The sequence below is a fragment of the Cuculus canorus genome, chromosome 2 (assembly GCF_017976375.1).
Source record: "Cuculus canorus isolate bCucCan1 chromosome 2, bCucCan1.pri, whole genome shotgun sequence".
Classification (NCBI taxonomy): Eukaryota; Metazoa; Chordata; class Aves; order Cuculiformes; family Cuculidae; genus Cuculus; species Cuculus canorus.
This window is the reverse complement of record NC_071402.1, coordinates 45,009,410-45,032,573: the sequence shown is the minus strand read 5'-3', so window position 1 is coordinate 45,032,573 and position 23,164 is coordinate 45,009,410. Positions and strand designations below refer to the sequence as shown.

The following is a 23,164-nucleotide window of genomic DNA, read 5'->3' as shown; positions in this document are numbered from 1 at the left end:
CACCAAGTCTGTACCTGTCAGCTATGTTGGAGGGAAGAAGAAAGATGAGAAGGTTAAAGTGGAGGTGGGGAAACGGTATAAACAGTAAGACAAGTAAGAGTAAGGAATGAAAAGTTATTGGAACAAAAATAAATCAAGAAACATATTAAAAAAAAAAACCAAAAAACTAAGAGAAAGAAAAATGAGCCAAAGCAAAGGTTTGGCTACACAGAAGCGAGACAACTGTTCTGGAGTGGCAGCGAAAAGCCAACTCATCTTTAGGGCAAAAGCACTCACAGTAACCAAGGTGTGCACTGCTGAATACAGTATCTTCTGTCTCACATCCACACAGCTCAGAAATACCTCCCCTCATTGCAAACTGGTCACATCCACAATTCACAGCACTTGGTGGAGGCATTTTGGGCCTCGTTATCTGCCCCTGCACACCTAATACATCATTAGCATAGACTATGCTTCTGTTCAAAGTATTTAAAACAATCTGGAGACTAAATTATAACCCAGCAATACCACATTTTCAGAGCATGAGGGTGAGAGTTCTGTGTTGTGCATATTGAAAGATCCAAACGCCCATTGTGGGGAGAGTGCTTGAAGGATGGCAAAAGCCAAAAAATGGTGTGTAATGCCTCCAGAATGGACTATTTCCAAAACAAAGCCTAGCTACTGTCTTGGAAGGACCTTCTGGGAAAGGAAAAACTAGGGAGTGAGCTAACCATTAACCAGAGCAGCTAGATGGATCTTCTCTGAGTTTCCTGGGCCTCCCCAGCCTCGCACTGTGGAGGCATCCCAAAAATAAAATTTTGGAGTGAACTGCAATGAATAGGAAAATATAAAGCAGAGTCAGGAAAACTTCAGAGTCAGGAAAGAAATTGCAAGAAATGTAGTTGCATTAACTGCGGGGAGATAGTTACTTTAACTAAAGCTGGTCCTTATGCTAACAGGCTATTCCTTTTCTGTACTTAAAATTACCTTATTCCAGGTAGCACCAAACTGTGCCATACAGTCCTATCCATTCAGAGATAGAGTAAAACTGTTGTGAACTGTTCACATTACCATTGTTGGCATCAAAATGACTCTGTAGGTTTTAATTTCATATTGGTGGCAAGAAATTTGCAACACTTTTACATTCCTGCCCAGAAATCAGCCAATTTTAATTTTTCATTAACTTCATGAATCAGCACACGATTTATTATCTCCATTGTACATGCTTGAAAACTGAGGCACAGATGGGCTGTGACTCACCCCAAGTGTATATTTCTAAGGAAACAGCCATAATATTGTTAGTCGTGTCATATTTATATATATAATTCACACATAAGTAATACCAGTTTATTCAAATAAAGTCTGCCCATGTTAGCTCAACTTTATGAGTTCACTTTTACAGAAGGAAATAAAGAAGTATATTAAAAATGCAAAGGCTGAAGAGCCTCTTTCCCAGAAAAAAATAATGTTTAAAAAAAGCTTGTATCATATAGTAATCACAGTTTAGGTTGGATACATGGTTCTGTGATTCCTCTAATATTTCATGTGAATTTAGATGCCTGTTATGGAAGACTACGTTAGCTCTTCCCACATGGAAAAGAAGGGGCCTATCTAAGGATGACATAAGGACTCAGAAGAGCATAAATACTGTGATAACTGAGCTTTTCCTGCAAGCAGACTCAGGCAGCCATAGAAGAGCGCCAGCTGTACGTATGTGCTGATGCTCTAACAACTCAACACTCCTGCGAGCTTGGGGAACCTCCCCTTAAATCAAGAATTCATTCTATTTGTCTTACCCATGCGGAAGAATCTGTTAGTAAGCAATACCTGGCAAAAGAGCAAATGATGGAGTAGGGTGAGAACACGTGAAGAAGTTACTACAAGAAAACCAAATGTCTACCTCGCAATGCACAACAGTGAAAGTACCTGTGCACGTCATTACCTCATGACGAGTATTTGATGAATTGAGGTAACCCCTTGCCTCAATGCAAAAGGATAAGGTACCTAGTATTTTCTATGTGGGAAGCACTAAAATGAGAGCAGCTGAAATGCAGTAATGCCACCCCGCCGTGGCGGGGCGGGAAGGGGGAGATGGGGACTGTTTAAAAGTATTATCAAAGTTTTAACAAGTTGCCAAAGTTTTAAATGACCTTTGAACCTGTATTCATTTACATCTGTTCAAAAGGACTGAAAAGCAGGGGAACAACTAATTTTCTCCTCCTCCTCAATTATCTTTTCATGAAGACAGTAGAAGACAGCCTAAACCTGCTGATAATTAATGCATCAAATTCAAAATGAGCAAAATTACAGTCTTTAAACAAGTGACCTATTGAAAATAATAACTCCGCAGAGTGGTTTTCCACAATATTTGCATGATGGCGTGCTTCCACAATGACACTCGGACATCTACTAATCACTTCTCCAGCACATATAAATGTGAGCTTGTTGTCATTTGGCTTTTACATATATGCAGGGATCTACACCACAAAAAAAATTTTGAGGGATCTGTTGATGGAAAAGGTTTGAAAACAGATGTTCCACAGCATATATTTGAAATAAAATAAAAAATATTTAAGGAAGTGATGAGGTTTTACTGTCTACCATGTATGACCCAGCTGTCCCTCCCAGGGTCAGTGCAGAGTGGGCAGCCCCTTCCTTGGGTGCCATGATTTTGGCTGAGCCTCTGCTAGTGGGACAGGATGGGCTGCCAGGTCCTGCCCTGCTGCCCCAGGGTCCCCACTTTCCCCCCAGCTATCACGGCACCCTGACAGCTACCAACACCTTCCTGGGGCTTCTTTCATTACATCTCCTCTCTGATTATGTAATTTCACAAAAGCTTTGTTTAGTAACTGATAGGAAAGGGGATGGGATGAATGATGATGGATCAGGCAAGGAATATTCTCTTCCGCATTAGAAGAGGGGTTCTGTGGTTTTCAAGGCTACAAAATGACCCTCCCAATCCAGGGCATGAGCCAACTGCTACGAGCCAGAACTCTCCCTTCTGGGCAAGTTACTTCATACTTACGCAACATGAACTTTCCTTCTGGGGTATCTTAACACCTCTGGAACTACACAAAAATTAAAGAAAAGACTCAACTACTGACAAACCTGGTAACAATTTTCCATCCACATTTCAAATTCCTAGAATACCGTAAACACGTTTTTTAATCCTACTGCATATACATTTTTATAGGTTTGTAGATGTTACAAGACATAGTCTTGGGTTTTAACAAAACCTTCACAAAGAGAAAGAAGAGAAGTATGCTATAAAACAACAGCAAAGCTATACAACATTGTGGGTGCCAAATGAACATCAAATGTTCAGCAGTTTAAAAATGCAAACCACAATTGTGCTATTTCTAATAATAAAATTACTTTAAGTTCCATCAATATTTAGTTAATTATTCATAAAAAATGGCTTGGATTTTGCATTTCCTGTTGTTTAAACAGTTCGGACTACCCTGCCTTTTCCCTCATCCACATATCTATACTTTTATTTAGTCACTGATATCTAAGTCCAGGAGTTACAAGCTCCTAAGAGATCTAGGCTTGAAATATATGACATATGAGCAGAAACTGAAGCAAAAGGTACATAATATAGCCTGGAAAAGAGAAAGTGCTGGTGGGCATGTAATTGCATCCTCCAGTGCAAAAGCTTGTTTCTTTGGAAGTCTGAGGTTGTAGACTCTGTTACCTGATGGCTGCACTGCCTGTGCCAGGGTTGGAGGTGGCTGCACTATAAGGGAAGAGGCTGCTCAAGTTGGGCTCCTGAGCCGTTCTCTCCTCCCTGACTTTGCTCGCTTCAGTTCCATTAGCCTGTGCATACCTACAGCTAGGAAATATGGTTAAATTTTCCTTCCATCTTAAACTATTCCTAATAAAATACTCCAAACCCAATATGATGGTTTGGACAACTCAACAATTCTGTCTGCTATTACTAAGTTTCTAGGAAGTGGTTATTATGTCAGGTGCTGTTCTGTTATTGTTCCTTTGTAGACAAACTCATCCTTCACACGTCCTCATCTTCAGGAATCCTGACACGTGCATTGGGCCACATACCACATCCTGTCACTTACAGGAGACATGTATGAACTAATGTCCATGAGGACATGGGGCACACGGAGTTATGGGCTGAAATAGGCTGCTCTTAGGAAGTCATGCCTGCTAGTGGCACATCCCCTTGCCTGCAGAGGAGTGGTGCTGCCCCAAGATCACAGAATCATGGGTTAGGATCACAGGATAATTCAGCTCAAAGGGACTGCAGCAGGTCTTTAGTCCTTCCTTCTCAAAGGAGGCTCAGCCATGAACTCAAACCAGGTGCTTAGTGCATTATCCAGCTGGGTCTTGAAAAGCTCCAAGGACGGTGATTGTTCATCCTCCCTGGGCAGTCTGTGGCACTGCCTCACTGTGTTTCTGTGGAAAATTTTCTCCTTACATCCAGCATGAAGACATCTTGTGCCTGTTGTCTCTTGCCTTCCCACCATGCACTGTTATAAGGAGCCTGGCTCCACCTTCTCAAGGACTTCCCCATAGGTTCTGGGGCACTGTTGATAGGTGCCCCTAAAGATGTCTCATCTCCAAGCCAAACAAGCCCCAGTACCTCAGCCTGTCCTCACAGGACAAGTGCTCCAGCCTCAACTACTTTGGTGGCCTTCACTGAACTTGCCCCATTTTGTTGATGTCTTTCTTGTACTGTGGACCCAAAACTGGACACAGTATTCCACATGTGGCCAAATAAAAAGGGATAATTACTTCCCCCTTACTTAATGGCTGTGCTACTCTTAATATAACCCAGGATGCTGTTGACCTCCTTTGCTGCCAGGGCACACTCAAGGTTTGTGTTCAGCTTCCTGCCTACAGCAATCTCGTTTGCCAGCAGTAAGGGGCTGATGGACTGCAGATCTGCTGACCAGATATGCTGGAAATGTGAGATCTATGAGAGACATCAGAGATACGCTACCACCGGGAGAGAAGCACATTTTGTGGAAAGAAGTCGTAGCGTGCTGGCCCCAACAGTGAGGTTCTTGCTTACTATGTGAGACTAGATAGATCTCAGTCTTTACTGAGAGGACTGCGAGCACCTGAACCAGAGAGTGGTGGAGAGGGAATAAGACTGGAAGTAGCAATCATTTTTCAGTCAACAGGAGTTATGTTAAGGATGCTGCTTAACTTATCTTCAAGAAAAGGCTTTGTTTAGTGGGACACGTTCAAACACTTAACAATGAAGCCAAAATGATAGAAAAGAACACAAAAACATGAATAAATATTGAGCAAGGGATAACAAAAGGCAGATGCACATTTGTTGCTGTAATGGGACAAAGGTAGAGGATGGCCCAGAATGGCAAAAGTACAAATCCTGATAAAAAGCAAGACATGCACGCTCTCAAGGAACTGCTCAAAAATATCCATAACCATCCCTATTCAAAGGCTCTCTAGCATGGCAAATAAGTTGATTACTATGTTTTTTTTGTATAGGCTGGTCTTCTGGTTGGTTGGTAAACTAAAAGACAGCAGGATTCTGTGCCACATCTATTTGTGTACATGAACAAACATGTTTTCGCAGGTGCCAGCAGCCCTTTAAAGATCAAACAGTAGACTGAATGCAGCTGGAGCTCTGCCTAAGTCTTTGGGGAACGCAAAGAAACTGCATGAAGCTCATAGGAGCAGACACATTAAAAGTGGGTTATAGTTTTCATAAAGGATGCTAAACAGGGGTTTTGTACCACATGGGCTAAACAACTGTGTGATCTAGTATGTTGACACATATGAGAGCAGACATTTCATTGATGGAAAAATCAAATTTCTCTCTCTACAAAATAACTCTTTTAAGAACGGTTACCCTAGATTTATAATAAATAATCCACATCCAAATCACAGATGCATCTTTGCAATTAGTCTTCTATTAAAACACAGGTGAATAAACAAAATTAAATACATATGAGTATATAAACGTGTATATATGCATGTCCTATGCATAAAAAACCAATAAGCATTTTAGAACACGAACGCCTCTTGATAAAGCAATAAAATGAAACTGTGTGGTTGGTACTGGCACTTTTATGAGACTCGACAAGGCAACAACTCTTTATATCCACAGTGTTTGTCCCAAAAGTGTTCTAAGCTTTGCAAATTCATGGGCATAATGTGGCAGCCAAGAAACACATACAATTACGCCATCATTGGGGAAAATGTCCCACGGTGATATCTAATGCAACATCTCTGTGATATGATTTCATCATGTTGTTGGCTCATTAGCATTAGCATATGATATATGGAAGGAAAATAATGATCACAGAGCTCTTGAAATGCTACATTATGTGAACTACCATTACAACAAGATGAGGAGTAAGAAATAGTGTGCACATGAAATTGGTCTTTCAGAATTCAGTTGGCCCATGACTTCAAACATGAACACAATAACAGAAAATATAAGGGTAATGAATTATTTGTTCTATTTATTTCATGTATTATTCAACAACTTTTAATTACACCCCCACTATTCCAATCCATCAAAGTAATATGAATAAGACTACAAGATTTTGTTCGTAGAACAGTGGGCTGTTGACTCAGTAGTTTTATGGAAGATGGAACATGTTAGTTTTCACTGCCTCAAATATTCAAGGCCTTTACTAAACAAAATTGGTTTGAAAGAAACTAACTACACCAGATAAAACTGAGGATAACTGCTTTTAAATACATTTGGAATTAATATTTAGGGGAAAAAATTAAAAATTCCATCTGCAAGAACACTATAAAACCACTGCATTTAACATACATCAGTTTACAGTTGGACTCGATGATAATGAGGGTGTCTTCCAATGTAAATGATTCTATAACTCAAATTGCCTATGCATAATCATAGAATAGTTCGGGATGGAAGGAACCTTTAAATATGTTCTGGTCCAACCTTCCTGCAATGAATAAGGACATCTCCAGTCAGATCAGGTTCCTCAGAGCTCCATCCATCCTAACCTTGAATGTTTCCAGGGATGGGGCATCTACCACCTCTCTGGGCAACCTGTTCCAGTGTTTCATCACCCTCATCATAAAAAACTTCTTTCTTACATCTAATCTAAATCTACCCTCTTAGTTTAAAACCATTACACCCTGTCCTATCACAACAGGCTCTATTAAAAGGTCTGTTCCAAACTTTTTTATAAGCCCCTTTTAAGTACTGAAATACTGCAATAAGGTGTCCCCAGAGTTTTCCCTTCTCCAGGCTGAACAACCCCAACTCTCTCAGCCTTTCCTCATAGGAGAGGTGTTCCATTCCTCTGATCACTTCTGTAGCCCTCCTCTGGAACCACTCCAACAGGTCGATTTTTTTCTTGTACTGAGGACTCCAGAGCTGGACCTCTAGGTGAGGTCTCACCAGAGTGGAGCAGAAGGGTAGAATCACTTCCAGATAAGTATGCAAATGAAAATCTCCTAACACAGATTTTCAAAATCGTGTAAAATACTTGTGCTACCGGAGTTGAAAGCAAAACTCCTATCAGCTGGTGTGAGTAGAAACCACTGTGTTTCTAAATCTCATAGTAACACAGGTAGCCTTGGAAATGCACAGACGCCTAAAAGAAATCCCATCTTATACTTTTCCACATGGACCAACTTCCACAAAGTAATTCACTAGATTATACTCAACACACTTTGCCCTTTTGGTGTAAGTCAATACGAGAGAAACAATCAAGCCTTGAAACGTGATCATCATACATCTGATCTTGTTTCTCTAACCTACCAAAGTAAGGGCTGGATGTAACTTGAGAGGTCCTCTAGCCCAGTGTATTCACTTAATGCAGGATCTCATTTAGCAGATGTTCAGGAAGCAGCTCAAGTTCCCATGAGGTAATGAGCCACTGGCTTCCAATTGCTTATGATAAAAGACCATGTTGGCAGATTAAAATAGAACAGGTTATCCAAAACTTTGCTAAAAAAGGTTTAAGCAACTGCTCATTAATACTCCACAATAGATTTTAGATCCTCCCTGACAGAAATATAACGATTTCTTAAGACCGATAAAACTATGGCACAACCTTCTCTAGTACCTGTTCCAGTGCCTGGGCACCCTAATCAACACAAGGCTGCAATACCATCTGCCTTGAATTTCTCCTTGTGCAGCCAAAACTTAGACGTTATCTTTCTTCAAAAGGGTGTGCATGAAGATTAACTGGCTGCTATGCTCTTACTCCCCAAGTACTCAGACTGTTTCTCACAGTTTGCCTTTTCTAAGCCTCTTAATATTCCTAATGCCATTTTGTGGATTGTAAACTGTGTACAAAGCAAGCAGTTCAGGTCATTATTCCATCTGATACCTGAGCAGTATCTCAGGTACAGCACTGTATGCAAACCTTTGACACATCTATGACGCTTCACACTTAAGAGCTTTTTTATTTTTTTTTATTACAACAGCCACAACACTGCTGACGCACTGATCCCCAGGTATATTTTGCAGTGTACTCTCTTTTATGCTCGAAATGTTGATTTTCTTTCCTGTAAACATGGTACCTTGTTTACTAAATTTCTTAGTATTGATTTCTGGCTATTATATCCCTTTTTCATAAACATTTTAAATCATAAGCTAGTCTTCAAAATGCTTTAGTGTCCCATGAAAATTTTACAAGACTCATCTGCCTTTTGCTAATTAATGAAAGTATTGAACAGCAACGGAGCTGGGCCAGAGGGACAGGTCTGTAGGCAATATTCCTTTGACAGAACCTCCTACATTTAGAGAGAACTTAAAATTACTCTTTAGAGTAATGTATTTTGATTTTAGACTGATTTCATCTTGCATACCTTTACCTACTTTACTTACGACAACACAAGACAGAATCAGAAGTCTCACTGAAATGAAGCCACATATACCTCATTTATTGCCATTGCCTTCTCCACACAGGCAGTTACCCTCTAAAGAACAGCTTAGAGGATAGAAACATACCAAGATGAAAATGTAGACTCTTTGACCTTACTTTTTAATGTTATCTCTGATTTTTTAAGTTATATTTTCCAAGGCCTATTCTTTGAGTCAAGCCTTTACAGTTAGTCCTCAGGTCTCTCTTATTCTGAAAGAGGTCAAAGGTTTCTGGCATGGAAAACCTCAGCGCATAGGTGCTGCAGAAAAGCTGATTCAAGACAGATTTTCATGGGAAATCCTAAGATCACAATGAAGAAAGGAGGCAATGACAACAAGAGCCCATCATTAACATTACTGCATTCTTGTGAGAAGAGGAGGATAAAAATAAAGAACCAGATTCTGCATTTATTTATACTCATCACCTGGACATCTCTGAGCTGCCTGTTTCCAAGAGAAACCCAAACAGACAGAAAAAAAGGCAGCTGTGAAATTCCACAGGTGTTCCTTAAGAACTGCAAAATGCTGATAACAGAAACATAAAAGTAGGAATCACATGACCCAAGTCATAAAATTGCAGTTGGTTGTAGCATTTTGGCTGTGTCAATCCAGATCCTAGGGAAGAGCACAAAATCCAAGTACCAGCTTCTGCTCTACAGTTGCAGTGAATCACGTGAGTATGCAACTATCCTGAAATCAGTAACTGCCCACCTGCCCCACACACAAGAAGACAGCAGAATTATCTTTCAGTAATAGCCAGGGTTGCATCTGAACTGTCTCATCGACACACCGCTATTTGTTTTCCGTGTGCTTTTGAACAGAAAAGGGGAAACTGAATCTCTGAATTTCCATTAAGATGCAGAATGAACGGGAATAGATTTGTAAAATGAAATAGCTAGCCCTAAGGATCCAGTGTCCATGCTATAAAGGCTTCAGGAGGTTTTACACCGAACCGGTTCCAGCATGATACCATGGACTGAACGTATTTGGTGTACTTAAATGTTCCTAGTACAGCTGATTCAGGTTCATTCAAAGGCAATGCTTTTTGTGTGCTTTGTGTTATAAACCAAAGCTTGGTCATAGCGCAAAACTTGCTTCAGAAGCATAACATACATGCACCTGATGATGCTTAAAGGGTGCTGTAGTCCTTGCATTCATTAAGTTTGCCATTCCCATTGCACAGAACTGCACTGGTCTTGTTGCCAAGGACCTCCTCCAACTGCGAGCAGGAGACAGAAAGTGGCTGAGACATACAATTGCAGCATTCATGGCAAAGGAATCAGTTCTGCTGTGTGAAAATTATGAAAACGGAGCAGTGTTTTTTTCAGGCAAAATTAACCTTCATGAAATGGAGTTGATGATTACACAAATTTGTCTTTTAAAATGCATTATGACCAGCTCCCAGTTATCTGTAGATAAATTGTGCAAAGTGCAGAGCATATTAAGCCACTGGTAATGCTGCAATGCGATGCATAATGGGAGAGACAGATGCCTTTAGCATGCTCCTAGGCATGCTTCAGGTCTGAAAGCAATACATTGTTTTACTTCAACATTGAACATGTGCTAATAAATCCTTCAATAGTTTTCACAAGGCCAGCCCGTGCATCCCTCCACTGTTCTTTAGAGCTGGGTCCACTAGGAAATATACTACACAGATATCCAGGTGGCTGTAGAAAGAGGTAACTTGCGTCTGCTGGGCACAGTATCTGAACTTAGCAATAGCCGTTTTAACTCAGCAGTAAAGGTGTCAGCAATCTCCTCAGTGGGGCTGGGAAGCTGGAGAAGCAGGATGAGATGAAGCCCTACGGTTAAGGGGAGAACACAGTAATAGCAGCCAGAGGGCAACAAGAAGTTGAAGAGCATGTTTCAGGCTTGGGAGATGGTGGGAATAAAGCTGTGGCTGGGTAGCAGCCCTGGGTGTGGGAAGGCGAGGAAGAGATGGCAGTGACTAGTGCCTCTCTGCCTTTGCAATTTTTGAGGACTTTAACCTGTTGTGAGCAGCACTTCAGGAATGGGCAGAGTTGCTATCACATGCCTTGCCCTTCTGCAGCCTGGAGCACCAGCAAGACGGCTCAGATGTTCCACCAGTTCAGCAGCACTGACCTCATGTAGCTGTATTTGGGTGTAACCTGTGTCATTTGGATTTATTTATTTATTTACTTCCAGGATGTCCCATCCCGAGTCAGCTGAGATAATAGAGAACTAACTATTTGATTTCACCTTTCTAGAACCTGTACTTACCATAGTTTTCCAGAACGCAGTTCAACAGATACTTTTCTAGTGTGTTGGCCCATTTTTACATTAAGAAATCTACCTAACATATTTTCTGGCCTTTGCGATGCTCTCAAGAAATCAAAGTAATTTTAATACACTCAACTAAAATGTTTTGATATGTGATTTTGTCCTTTGGTAATAATTTACCTTGTAATTCATAAGTAGTATACAATGATTACAAGCTTTTTAAAAAAACTATTTTGATTCTTCACCATCTGCATTTGTTTGTGGCTACTTTCATTCAAGTACTAAGATCATTCAAGATCTCTCAGATCATCCACTCGGTACCACTCCTAGAAGCACAGAATTGTTAAGGTTGGAAAAGACCTCTCAGATCACCCACTCAGTACCACTCGCTATCATGGAATCATACAATCATAGATAGCACATTACAAGCATTCCTCATATTTGTACTACAAACCCAAATATTTTAGGAAAGTTAATTAATAATAGTGTCTGTTTATGCTAAAAATAGCTTTTCATCTTTCCTCTGGTGATGGGTGTAGCTCTACTGTTCAAGCACAGGCATGCGCAACTTACACCCAGCAGACAGACACAGCTTGCAGCATGTTCTATCCCACTCACACAAGAGACACACAAACAGGTTGGTACATTTTAAAATACTGCTTTGCGTAACAAGTTACTAGTAGGTGCCCTGGAGAAGGCTGCCGAAACCACAGTTACTCCACAATCACTGATTCCGCAGGCTGGTGGGAGCTGGGAGAAGCTAGTTGGAGGCCAGGCTGGGAGGGACCGTGGTAAAAGCAAGAAGGCAAGAAGCATGGGGAGCTCCAGGTAGGGGCTGCTTTGGGAAACTGAATATAAACGAAGAGGTTGTGCATCGTGCTGGTGGAAGCTGGTGTGCCGCCCATGGCAGCAGGGTGAAGGTGTGTGCTACAGCCCACATCAGACACCTGCACTTTAAATCAAGCACATTTCACAGAATCATAGAATCATAGAATCATAGAATAGTTAGGGTTGGGAGGGACCTGAAAGATCACCCAGTTCCAAACCCCCTGTCATGGGCAGGGACACCTCCCACTAAATGAGGCTGCCCAAGGGCCCATCCAACCTGGCCTTGAACACCTCCAGGGATAGGGCATCCACTACTTCCCTGGGCAACCTGTGCCAGTGCCTCACCAGTCTCACAGTGACGAAATTCCTCCTCATGTCTAGTCTAAATCTGTCCCTCTCCAGTTTACAGCCATAATTCGGATAATCCTCTGCAACACAGCTGCAATGTCCTGGGAACAAAACCTAAGTATCTCATGAGTCTGCTGGTAAATCAAAATGTCTAATGATCCACCCATGCATTTGAATTCTGCAGGCCTGTTACTCACAAGCAGTAGGTTTCGTTCCAATTATTTAAATTAAGCCTTTATTTTTTTCCCCCTGGCTTTCCTACTTCTTTCTCAAAGCCAAAGCATTCCCGCGCACAAAGCCCTTGCACAGAGCCAGACAAGAACCAGCAACGCACACTTTCTTCCCGAAACACTGAATTACACCCAGCCTGCGGTCCTTCACGACGCGCAGGGCTTTTAAAGACGTTGCTACTCACTTAAAACCCAGCCACCCTCGCTCCCAGCACTTCGGAAACACCCAGCTCCTTCCCTCGCCCTCCCCAGGTCCGAGCGGGGCGCGGAGCACGGGGCGGGCGGGCGGGAGGGAGGGATGCTCGGAGCCGGGCAGGCGCTCAGCCGCATCCCCACCAGACCCCGAGGCTCAGCCCGTTACCTTGTACCGGCGGAATCCATCCAGCTGCCGGTCGCTGACATACCGCCACCGCCACATCGCCGCGCCGGGAGCCGAGGGAGCGCGGCGGGCGGGGAGGGAGGCGGCGGGGGCGGGGGCAGGGCGGCACCACCGCGCCCCTCGCCGCGGGGCAGCGCGTCCCGGGGCGCCCGAGGGCCTACTGCCGCCCGCGACCTGGGAGCGGGGCGCCCTGCCGGCTGCCATCGGCCTCCTGTGTGAGCCCCCAGAATCGGTGAGGGTGGAAAAGACCTCTAAGGTCATCCGCTCAGTACCATGCCTAGAACCACAGGATTGCTAAGGTTGGAAAAGACATTTAAGGTAATCCACTCGGTACCACCCCTAGAATCAGAATCATTAAGTTTGGAAAAGACCTCTCTGATCATCCACTCGGTACCACTCCCTATCATGGAATCATAGAATCATAGAACAGTTAGGGTTGGAAGGGACCTTAAGGATCATCTAGTTCCAACCCCCTGCCATGGGCAGGGACACCTCCCACTAGATCAAGCTGCCCAAGGCCCCATCCAACCTGGCCTTGAACGCCTCCAGGGACAGGGCATCCACGACTTCCCTTGGCAACCTGTGCCAGTGCCTCACTACCCTCAAGGTGAAGAAATTCCTCCTTACATCAAACCTAAATCTGCCTCTCTCCAGTTTATACCCATTTCCCCTTGTCCTGTCACCACAGGCTTTATGAATAGCCCCTCTCCAGCTTTCCTGTAGGCCTCCCTCAGGTACTGGAAGGTCGCCATAAGATCCCCTCTGAGCCTTCTCTTCTCCAGGCAGAACAAGCCCAATTCTCTCAGCCTGTCCTCATCAGGGAGGTGCTCCAGCCCTCCGATCATCTTTGTAGCCCTCCTCTGGACCCATTCCAACAGCTCCATATCATTCTTATGTGGAGGATTCCAGAACTGGACACAGTACTCCAGATGAGGTCTCACAAGAGAGGAATAGAGAGGCAGAATCACTTCCCTTGCCCTGCTGGCCACGCTTCTTTTGATGCAGCCCAGGATACGGTTGGCCTTCTGGGCTGTAAGCGCACTTTGCTGGCTCAGGTTGAGCTTCTCATCAATCAGCACCCCCAAGTCCTTCTCTGCAGGGCTGCTCTCAATCATGTCATCCCCCATCATGTACTGAAACCGGGGATTGCCCCGACCCAGGTGCAGGACCTTGCACTCCTAGAATCATAAAATCATTAAGGTTGGAAAAGACTTCTAAGATCATCCACTTGCTTCCACTTGGTACCACTCACAGAATCATTAAAGTTGGAAAAAAACTGTAAGATCATCCACTTGGTAACAGTCCTAGAATCAGAATCATTAAGGTTGGAAAAGACCTCTAAGATCATCCACTCGGTACCAGGATAGCCTGCAGCAGGCTCTTGTGGTCTCAGCAAGCTGTGATCCAAGCATCGTTGCACTATCAGGCCCCTAAACTATTTTACTGTTAAATGAGTATTAAAGATGCCGTGTTTATAGTATGTGGGGAGACAAGGCATATAGAAAATTTTACGTAACATGTTTTAGAAACAGGTGACACTAAGGATTAAAGACTTTCTTGGCATTCCTGTCCAGCAATAATCTGCATATTGCAGCTCTTCATTAAAACACCTGCACCAGAGCCCTTCATACCACACCAGCCTGCAGTACATTCTGCACCTTCTGATTTCCAGGGAAGCAAGACACTGGTGTAGGCAAAAGACAAGAAAACATCGGGAGTAATGTTTCAGGTGCAAATGCATTTGAGCATAAGCCATCACACCTTGTGTTATCTTTGCTGTACACTATTAAAAGGAGAGTTGAAATTATACACTGAGATCTTATTCACCAAACGGAACCTATCCAGAAAGAAAATCAATTAAAATCCATTACTTGCACCCCATGAGCTCTTCCAGGAACCTAATGCATTGTGAGAGCCAGTGTTATTTTACAAACTGTGCAGGTTTAATAGGAATTATATACAAGTTAAAATTGCTAAGTGCAAGCTGTGTACAGTGGTTCTTGTTCTCTATTATGACTTACACATTAATCACTCGAGATGTGCTTACACCTACAGTCTGCTTCCAACAGCAGCATCTGAACTTCTGCTTTTCAAAATGTTCCAGAACTGAAGGACTCAGCTTCAGGTTACTGAAATAAAGTTCAGTTCCAGTTAGGAATGCTAAGGCATTTGGACATCCTATTTTTCAGGAGCCAACTCTACTTTTAATTAGTGTTTATGCCTTGGATTTTGATTTGGGATCCCCTTCACTTCTCATTGTTACTATTGTGTTTTTATTGAATTAATCTACAAGAACATCTACGAAAAGGCTTGTGACTACTAGTGCACTCAGCACAATTTTTTGTGCAAGTTAGTTACTAAAACTGACCATTTTATAGTTATCACTTTCATTTCTTAACTCCAGCACTCATAAGCCTCAAATACAGAATGCAGAAATCTGTCAGAACAACTATTAGCAGCGTGATGGACATTGGCAGAAAAGCTAGAAGGTCGCTATCAGAGCCTGTTCCAGCTGGGACTTCTGCCTCAGACAGTTGCAATGGTGATAGTTGTTGGTTGCTGAGTGGAGAGGCGCTTCAGGTGCCTGAAGTAGTGTTGCAGTTTAGTGTCTCCAGATGGCAGCTCCTGATGAATGAAGGTTGTGGGCATGTTGGTACTGTACCTCCACAGGGACTTGGCAAAGATCACAGGGTCTAAGCAACCGAAGGGGCATGCACAAGCCTGTAGAGGGGAAGCTCCAGCCTGCACAAAGATGAGACTGAGCATGCACAGGGCCACTGACCCATTCCATGTGCCCCCAGCCCAGAGCAACAAGAGAGCGTACGCAAAAGAGAACTTCCCAGAACAACTCACAACATGTACTCGGGTCCCTTCTCAATCACTGCCTCATGGGTGGGACAGGGCACAACCCAGGAACTCAGGAAGATAAAAAAAAACAGACTCAGATGAGTCACGATTTCCACTCACTGCCTTGGATGTTTGTGTCTACGAATCAAGACTTAACGGGCTCCAAGAGAGATGGGGGGGGGAAAAAAAATCTTACCTTTCCTATCTTTTCTCTACTCTTTCTTTTACTTCTTTTACTTCTTTTCCTTCTCTTTTGCTATTCTCCGTGATTCAGTCCCATACTGAGCTGTGTGAAGCCACATTTCCAGTGGCTCTGAAGCTGGTTAAGTTGCCTCATTGCTGAGTCGGTTTTCTGATTGTGGCAATTCTGATTGGGCTTTAGGTTGCCTGTGGTGCCTTGTGAATTGTTAATAAAGCCATTGTTGTCTCTGTCCTCTGGGCTCCTGTGTGGTCACCTCACTCAGCCCTGGGCAGTTCCCTCCAGAGCATTCGAAGAGTTCTCCTTTGTCCACCTGGTTTCCCTAGTCGGCAGCAGAATGTGTATGCCCGTTCTCGCGAAGCGGGTCAGGAGTGGGATGTGACTGTCATTAAGTGTGTTTTCTTTTTGCAAGACTCTAAATTTACGTTAGAGGAAGATCGTAGAATCATAGAATGCTTTGGGTTGGAAGAGGCCTTAATGATCATCCAGTTCCAACCTCCTGCCATGGGCAGGGACACCTCCCACTAGATCAGGCTGCCCAAGGGCCCATCCAACCTGGCCTTGAACACCTCCAGGGTGTCAGAGATGGGCCATGCACAACTTCCTTGGCAACCTGTTCCAGTGCCTCACCACTCTCATGGTGAAGAATCTCTTCCTAATGTCTAGTCAAAATCTTGCTCCTTCCAATGTAAAGCCATTCCTACCCCTCCACCCCGTATCACTACATGGTCTTGTAAAAAGTCCCTCCCCAGCTTTCTTGTAGCCCCCTTCAGGTGCTGGAAGGTCGCTATAAGGTCTCCACAGAGCCTTGTCTTCTTCAAGGCTGAACAATCCCAACTCTCTCAGCCTGTCCTCATAGCAGAGGTGCTCCAGCCCTCTGACCATCTTTGTAGCCCTCCTCTGGACCAATTCCAACAGTTCCATATCCTTCTTATATTGGGAACTCCAGAACTAAAGACAGTGCTCCATCTGGATGTCATAAGATGTGCTGTCATAAAAATGTAGACATAGAATATACATAGATACAGCAGATATAGAACATGAGTTTTATTTTCTCCTCAAAACTATTTGGTGATAAATTAAACACTTAAAAAAAAAATCCAACAAAAAACAACCTGTCATGAATACTCCACTAAACAAAGACTGTATACATCTAAAAATGCATTTTCATTAATTCATCCCTTGGCACATTCAGTGTCTGCTAACGAGCACATCAAAGGAAGGCAGCGCTAGATAAGCTATAGCGAAGACAGGGAAACACATCAGTGGCCAGGTATGGGACATCACAAAGGAAGCTATGACACAAGTAACAAAATATTTGAGAAACGTTTGTAAATTATACTGACAGATGCTAGCCTTTGATTTAAGAAATTTCTCTGATTTTAGGCATCACAGTGCATACAAATTGTTGACCCTTAAGACCAAGCATGCAGGCTGGCCAAGCCCAGGTGCAAGCAAAACCCACAGCCACGTTTGCTACTACAGCTGATGTTCACACTGTTTCCATGCTCACCCGTGTATGTTTAGGTTTTTTTCTATCATTATGTTTTTCTATCTAAAGTGTTTTAAATTTCTTTTCCAGATAGTGATCTGAGCTGTGATCCAAGCTGTCTGTCCTATAAGCAGGACTGTGGGAGAGCAGTGAAAGCAGCTTTACTGCTGTAGCACATTCCCTTGTGTTCTTCCTGGAAAATTAGTGAGTATGAGCTGTAGCCTGAGTAAAGAGGAGCTCTAACTGGCACTAGCACATGGCTATTATAACCTGAACGAACTTCCATTTCATGAGCATAAGTGTGGATGAAATGAGTACTAAGACAAAAGTCCAAATCAGAGCACAGTTAACTTTCACTCTAGAAAAAGCTTAATTTTTTTAAACAACTGTGGCTGGGATGTCCGTAACAGTTCAAACTTTACAAAGTCAATTACCCAAATACGTCTGATCTGCAGCTCAGGGGAAAATAATTCAAGGCCATATTTTAACCCAGTGAAATCAGTAGGGGAATTCTCAGGTCTTCAGTGCTGTTTAATGATTATGTATATTACTGAGAGGCAAGCAATGATTTATTATTTTGAAAGAGCAGGCACATACATGCAAGAAAAAAGTTAGAAAGAGTAACTGTTTCACAGATAGGAATGGTATTTAAAAAAATAGAAAAAAGAAAAGAAATCGAACATCAAGACAAGTCATATTTTTCATCCATCAAAACGGCAGGAAAAGAGATGATCAGGATGGTTTAGAATGAATCCTTGGATTTCAGTTTTCACACTCGATTACAAGTTATATTAATAAATTAATGATGGAGTTTCTTGCAGAGGGAAAACTGTCTAGTATGGCAATTTTGGCTTTTAATAATTCTATAACAGTGTCTTGTTTATTCCCTAACTTAAAGCTGCCTGCTATGCAATAGCCTTTATCTAGGAGGCATCTAATGGTACATCCCTGCCTACTTCAAGAAGATAAGAAAAAGCAGAGAGAAATCGTGCAGAGAGCAACCCGAAAATGATTAGCTGCCAAAGCAGCTGAAGAAAGAGCTAATGTACTGAGAGGAATTGGTAAAGGCAGCAGTGTGGGACACCTTAGATTTCCCCGGAATGTGTAACATGCAGGACTTGGGCAGTGCTTCCCTCCTCCTTGCTGCATGGGCTGGCATAAATCTATTGATATTCAGGGCGTCTATGCTGTAAAAGAAGAAAGCTTTTCTAAGGTGTCTAGAATCAATTTAGAGGCTCAATTTGGTAGAGGCTCTCTGTAAGTTTATCTCGGTCTGTTGACACGATTTGTAAGTCATGGCTGTTTATCCTAGGATTGGCACTGAATGCTAGAAGATGATCACAGCTGTCGTCAGAAACTGCTGTATCAGTTCCAAAGCTGGTTGTCCATTTGCAGTTTCAGTTTGCCCATGGGCAGATAAGCTACATGAAGATAGCTTCCTACTGGGAGTCCACTAAAAGATCTTAAAGATGACCTGAAATTTTGTTCGAATGAGAGCTACTCTTACTATATCAACAAAACTATCCAAAACCTAGTTTGTGAATTTCAGAACATGGCTAGAAAATAAATGAAACAACTTAAGTAGTGCAACCAGATTACAGCTTGCAAACACGACAGAGTTTGCAAGTCATGCAAATGCAGTGAGCCACTGCTATGGACCATGGGCCTTTCTTTGCCTTTGTTCTAGAGCTCACCTGGTGTGCTGAGCCTTGTGCAGGGCAAATGGCCACTATGTCAAGAAGGCGCTTCTCAGTGACACATGTAGAATTCTGCACATGCTTGGCATGTGGCCTGGTCTAGTTTTCACAGTCTGTGTTCTGTCTTTGTGATGCTGGAGTTAATTAAAAGCCATGGATATTATGGTGTGGGGAATCACACAGCTGAGGGACAAGGGGAGATAAATTAAAGTATCCAAGTACTCAACTATTGTATGGTACCAGTATCGTAGGCCCCCTTCAGGTACTGGAAGGCTTCTATAAGGTCTCCCCAGAGCCTTCTCTTCTCCAGGCTGAACAATCCCAACTCCCTCAGCCTGTCCTCACACAGGAGGTGCTCCATCCCTCTGATCATCCTTGTAGCCCTCCTCTGGACCCATTCCAACAGTTCCATATCCTTCTTATGTTTGGGATTCCAGAACTGGACACAATACTCCAGGTGGGGTCTCGTAAGAGCAGAGTAGAGGGCAGAATCACCTCCCTTGACCTGCTGGCCACGCTTCTTTCAATGCAGCCCAGGATACGGTTGGTCTCCTGGTCTGCAAGCACGCACTACTGGCTCACATCGAGCTTCTCAGCAATCAGCACCTCCAAGTACTTCTCTGCAGGGCTGCTGTCAATCACGTTGTCCCCCATCCTGTACTGAAACTGCGGACTGCCCTGAACCAGGTGTAGGACCTTGCACTCGGCCTTGTTGAACCTCCTGATGTTCACACAGGCTCACTTTTCCAGCTTGTCCAGGTCCCTCTGAATGACATCCCATCCTTCTGGTGTGATAACTGCACCACTCAGCTTGCTGTCATTTGCAAACTTGCTGAGGGTGCACTTGATGTCACTATCTATATAACTGATGAAAATACTAAACAGCACTGGTCCTACTATGGACCGTTGAGGGACACCACTTGTCACAGATCTCCATCTGGACATTAAACTGCTGATCACTACTCTCTGAATGTGACCATTCAACCAACTCCTTACCCACTGAACAGTCCACCCATCAAATCTATATCTCTCCAATTTAGAGAATAGGATGTTAGCAAGAATTTCTTTGTGATGAGAGAGGTGAGGCACTGGAACAGGTTGCCAAGGGAAGCTGTGGATGCCCCATCCCTGGAGGTGTTCAAGACCAGGCTGGATGGGGCCTATGGGCAGCCTGATGTGGTGGGATGTCCCTGCCCATGGCAGGGGGGGTGGAACTAGATGATCTTTAAGGTCCCTTCCAATCCTAATTATTCTATGATTCTGTGTTGTGAAGGGATTGTGTTAAAGGCTTTACAGAAATCCAGATAGATAACATCCATTGCTTGATTGAATTAATTTCTTCTGAAAAGAATATACTTCAAAATACAGTGAGCAGCAGCTGTTGCTTTGTGCAGTAGCAGCAAGTGTTTCTGCACTGTTGCATGGTAACTTGCTCCTTAGCAAGGCAGCTCTTCCGAGTTCTGGCTTGTTCATAGCACTGAACAGACCATGCAACTTGTAAAGCAGGCTCATAAAGTAAGCATCACATGGTGAAGAGATGTTTAAAGACGATGCAAAGAGTAACAGTAATAAAGTAAGGTTTTGGTTCAGGGAAATGCAGGTAGTGGCAGGGCTGTGCCTTTAGGCTCTTAGCTGCTTTACAGCAAATCTTGGAATTTGAAGGTAGCCACTCATAAGATGAGCCAATGGGACTCATTATCACAAGAGGACCCTTTAAACAGACTGCTTAATCCTTGTTTCCTCTGCTGGAGATCACAGCTCTTTAGAGGTTTGTTCTGTATTGTGCTGGTGATGAAAGAAAATGTGTTAAGATATCACAGAAGTGTCACTAGTTAATATACTATGCTAATAAATAAAAAAAGGCTTGAATCCATTCTTGGGCTCTGAAGGCAAGCGGCATGGTACATCTTATGACCATATAATTCAACTCTCTTCTTCCAAGTCAGGGCGGCCTTGTCCATACTGCCTACTGAAAACAAGACCTGGCTCTCCTAAATAGTGTCAAGACATTGCTTGGGAATATGCCAGCTGGTAGGGCCTCATCCAGGCCGGGGAGCTGCTGACAATTAAGCAGCAAGGACAACTACAGGAGAGTACTGAAGCCTCTGCTCTGTCTCCCTCCAGTTTGCAATTGGGAAAGCCTGCTGAGCACTGCTCTCAGCTGCCCACCCTGCTTACATGTTTACCTTCTTCCCAGCTCTGCTCTGGATTATGCCAGTTCCTTTCAAGATGCTGTGGAGCAGCCAGCCTCAAACACAGAGTCATGGAAAAGACCTCCAAGATCATCAGGTTCAACCCTTAATCTAACATTGCCAAGTGCACCACTAAACCATGTCCCTAAGCACCACATCTACACATCTTTTAAATACCTTCAGGGATGGTGATGTGAATCAATGCTGGTGGTCTTTCCTTCAGCAGTACAGATACACTGGGCTTAAGTGATGCTAAAAATGAACTTTTCAAACTGAAAAGATCTTCTTGACTGTAAGCTGTCAGCATGCCCTATCCACTTTTCAATGCATTCTTCTTCCTTGGGCATGGCATTGTTTACGGTTTTTCAAGAACAACCTTCAGAAATTCTTCAACAGAAGGATACGCCATAGTCAAGATTAAACCAATTACACTAAAGTAGTAGTAATACTGGACCTAACAAAGGAAATTCAGATTCTGAAGTTACTAAAATATTATAAAGTCCAGTGTTATCAGTACCTCAGTAATTTTAATATCTTGTTTAATTAAACTAACAGGAAGAACTTTGAGACTGAACTGGTCTAATGACTAAAGTTTAAAAAAATGCCACTTTTTTCCAGCACTGAATATGTGCCTGCATTTTTTTTCACCACTTAGAGCCAAAACAGAGTACTTTGATAGATGTTCAGTTTCAGCTTGGAAAATCTTATTTTATTTCCTTTTATCTCATTACACTCCAGAGACATCTTATAAAAAGTAGGCAAATATGCTTCCCAAATGTTACCGTCTGTTAGAAAGTTATGTACTCGTATTTCGTTTATAGCACAGAATACAAAGAAATAGCAGGAGAAGACATAAAGATGTCAACGATTTTAAGATGCCATAGGCAGTGCTTGGTGGTGGGATGATGAGATGACTGGTCTTGGGCTGACAGCACAGCTAGCTGGCAGCCAGGAAGCCCCTGAGGCTGGAGACCCTCATAGTGTTATGGCCCGGGGCAAGGGCTAGTAAAAAGATGCCTCCTGGGTATGTTGATTCATTTAAAACCTATTTTTGCTTTTGATTCTTAAACGATCAGCTATGAATTTTTAATTTGCATGAATGTAAGAACTTGACTCCATTTGCTTCACTGAAATCTGGCATCCCCCGAGGGTATTTTTCCTTTTTTTTTTCCCACATCTACAGCTTGCCTCAGCATAGCCATGCATCGTACTGTGAAATGGTACAATTTAATTTACAGCAGAACTGACGCTGCAGCTTTGGGATTAAAAAGTCTGTTTCATGTTGTTTCCTAGGAAATCTTAGAAAACCAGGAGTCATTGAACTGTAACACAGTCTGCAGGAGAAAAATGTTACTTTGGATCTAGACTGGGGATGTGCCTGGGATCTAGCCTCGGTCTTGGGGTCACCTCTTGCCCAACAGATTCATAAAAATCCAGCTGAAAGACAGAAAGATTTTCTGATCAGATTCTAAACTATTTCATGAGTTTTTTTGCTTCTCTATCTCGTGCCAATTCAGTGGCTGGGATGTTTGTGGCTTTTAAAACTTTACTAAAGAAGTGACTCAAACAAAAAACTTTCTCTATGTTTGAATTTGATATTGTTCATACCAGACTTTATAGGCTGGAAAGCTTTTAAAGCTGTAATTTAATGCTCTGTGAGAGGAAATGAATAGACAAACTCATGTTAGAATGAAGGACAGGTGCATTTAATCAGTATAAACAAGTTCTCCAAACTTCAGTAATTTATCTTTTGTTTCACTTGTATAAAATGCATTCTGTTTATTGAGAGAGAAGTTCTTTCTGTACATGGAATGAGAAACATCAATGCAATCAATAGCACCACAGATAAATAAATGCTCTTTTTCCTAGACTTCACTAAAGAAATCC

General features: G+C 42.8%; 1 protein-coding gene across 1 annotated transcript in view; it reads right to left on the bottom strand.

The window, feature by feature from the left end:
* LOC104059971 (ethanolaminephosphotransferase 1) overlaps positions 1 to 12,934 on the bottom strand; it is a 60,084-nt gene extending 47,150 nt beyond the window's left edge. The window contains exon 1 of the mRNA XM_054057644.1: positions 12,833 to 12,934. Coding sequence (XP_053913619.1) covers positions 12,833 to 12,889 — 57 coding nt within the window. The 5' untranslated portion in view covers positions 12,890 to 12,934. The remainder of the gene's footprint in view (positions 1 to 12,832) is intronic.
* Between the last annotated feature and the right edge of the window lie 10,230 nt (positions 12,935 to 23,164).